Source organism: Chaetura pelagica, unplaced genomic scaffold (genome assembly GCF_000747805.2).
Source record: "Chaetura pelagica isolate M959 unplaced genomic scaffold, ChaPel_1.0 scaffold962, whole genome shotgun sequence".
NCBI classification, from domain to species: Eukaryota; Metazoa; Chordata; class Aves; order Apodiformes; family Apodidae; genus Chaetura; species Chaetura pelagica.
In genome coordinates, this window is record NW_009952479.1 from 1,004,724 (window position 1) to 1,007,258 (window position 2,535).

General features: G+C 48.1%; 1 protein-coding gene across 1 annotated transcript in view; it reads right to left on the reverse strand.

Moving 5' to 3' along the window:
* DCXR (dicarbonyl/L-xylulose reductase) overlaps positions 1–2,534 on the reverse strand; it is a gene marked incomplete at its 5' end in the record, with an annotated part of 2,670 nt that extends 136 nt beyond the window's left edge. The window contains 6 exons of the mRNA XM_010008696.1: positions 7–38; positions 497–614; positions 704–768; positions 929–1,028; positions 1,332–1,374; positions 2,485–2,534. Of these exons, the coding sequence (XP_010006998.1) occupies positions 7–38; positions 497–614; positions 704–768; positions 929–1,028; positions 1,332–1,374; positions 2,485–2,534 (408 nt within the window). The remainder of the gene's footprint in view (positions 1–6; positions 39–496; positions 615–703; positions 769–928; positions 1,029–1,331; positions 1,375–2,484) is intronic.
* Position 2,535: the final 1 nt, after the last annotated feature.

The window sequence follows — 2,535 nt, forward strand, 5'->3', positions numbered from 1 at the left end:
CAGCAGGAAGAGAATGCTGTTCACCACATCATCCACCTCTGGAAATAAACACAGAGAACATCCTATGCACCCCCCAAACTGTACTAGAAAATCAAGCATCCCAAAAGGTTTATCTTTGGCCTCTACATGTAATTGAAGCAGGAAATACCTCCTCCCCCAGCCTGTGCTTGGTGCTGTATATGGGACCATGTGGCTGAGAGCTGGACATCAAAGTCCCTGTTGTGATCAAATTGTTCACAGCAAGCACCTGTGCTCCCCTCCCAGTCAAATTTATGAACAGTAGAGTAAGTGCATCTCACTTGTCCTAAGGTGTCCTAAGGCTGTGGAAGAGGGGAGGTCTGTCCTTATCAAACGCTGCAGGAATTCAAGCACAGCCATTCAGCAGAGTTGTGACCTTGCCCACAAAAGCAGCAAGGTACCTATGGCCGTGATGTCCATTAGAGGGAAGTCTTGGATACAATAGAGCCTAGCCTGGCAACAAATCTACACCACTAACCTGCAAACTTTCCCAGTGGAATCCGATTAATCATGGCAGCAGATTTCTGAGGGTCACTCCAGTTAATTTTCCCCATGTCGGTCATAACCACTGTGGGGTTCACAGTGTTCACCCTAATCTGGGACCAAGAGCAACAAACAATCTAGGCTGCTGTGAGAGGAAATGCTCAATCTTCCACACTTTTCTTTCTCTCAGGAAGAATCCTACCTTGTGGGGTCCCAGTTCCATTGCCATTACCTTGGTCAGCATATCCACAGCACTTTTTGTGGAACCTTCAAGAGAAGGGAAAAACAGGAGGCACTTAAGTGCATAGCATTTGTTGTGGAACATGCAGAAGTTTTTCACTGCCTAGACCTGGCAGCCAGCAGCTTGGTAGCTGTGGGTTTCCAGCTAGTCAAAATGAGGGGCACCACTAAAGCCACACATGCTTACAGTAAACAGCATGATCCCGCAGCGCACGCTGAGATGCCTGGCTAGAGACATTGACAATAGCACCTGGCACCCCCTGTGCAATCATCTGCCGAGCAACAATCTGGGAGAGGAAAAAACAGAGATGACAATCATAGCAGGAGAAATCATCATTTCACCCAGTAAGAATCTTGCTGGGCCATTATGTAGCCAAAACAGCAAAAACATGTGGATGAAGGAAGTCCTCACTACCTCCCATTGACAAGAGAAAGTCAAAGCAAGAGACTGAAGGGGCTGTATGCACGAATTGTCAGGTTAATTTTGGATTACAGTCCCTTTGGCTCCCACAGTGGACACTTATCTGCTGTGCAAAACAACTCAGTCATTGTTGTTCATGGAGACAACTACTGTGACAATTCTTCCTCACCTGGGAAACATGAAGCACAGCCCCAAAATTCACATCAAGAGACCTACAAATAAATCAAATTTAGAAGTTACAGAGTGGTTCCAGCCCAGGCCAGAGAGGAGTTGTTTTGGGTGACAGCAGCGGACAAGTGCTACTGGTGCCTTGGAAATACTGGTTATACTCTAGAACACAGAAATGCCAAATAGCCAGCTAGCAAGAATGATTAGGCATGCTTTCAGCAATAAACCATCCATGTTTGTCAGATATTTAGTGTGCAGGGGGGAGGTGCACTCCTGCATTGTCACATTTCTACCAGGACTGATCTTTAACAGGCTAAAAGTCATTCCTCCATTAAAGTTTAAACAGTGAGCCCTGGGCCTCAGCCAGGGACTCCTCTTAGGTCAATCAAACCCTCCACAAGGCTTTAGAAAAGTAAATAAATCTGCTGTAAGATGAGTATAAGCAGCTTTTCCTCTGCTTGCCACATAGTCCTTCCTTAGTCAGGTTTTTGCCTGCTAGTTCTGCAGACCAGTCTTGGTATAATCCCTACATTTTAGTGACAAATGAACCCTTTAATATAGACCCACAGCAGCCACTTCAAATGCAGTGACAAAGCATGACCCCTTTTCTCAGGAGGAAGCAGACTCACCACATCCTGTATCCTAAAGCTTAGCCCCAGCTGGAACTATGGATATTTGAGGAAAAAAGCCCCGATGTAATGTTATTGCAGTAAAGTAAATTTAGCTTCTCACTGAGAGTTTAGTACCCCCCAACTGCCTTTCCACACAGCAGAGCCTGAGCTGTAGCTGGACTGGCAGCTCTGGGCTGGTGGAGAGCACAGGACGCTCCTCCTGCGGGTGTGCACAGCATCTGAGGTGGAACTGCAGGTTCTGGGGACTCGGTCTGGACGAGTGTCAGTGCCTGGCTGGGTTTCCTTTCGGTGTGTAGAGGGTGAAAGGTGATGATTCCGAGTATTAAAACACGGTAAAGAAGGGAGACATAAGCAGTTAACAATCAGCAAAACCATTGTGAAAGTGAGTGTTAGGCTGCTCTGAATGTGTCCCTGTCGGTCTGGCTGGTCCGATGTCCCAGCTGCTTCTCTGGCCACTTTGCCACCACTGCTGTTGGTTTGCTAAGGCTCAGCAGCGCGTTCCCCGCCGCCCCGGGCACTCACCGCTGCAGGGCCGCCCGCGTCACCTGCAGGAAGGGCTGGAGCGGCGCCACG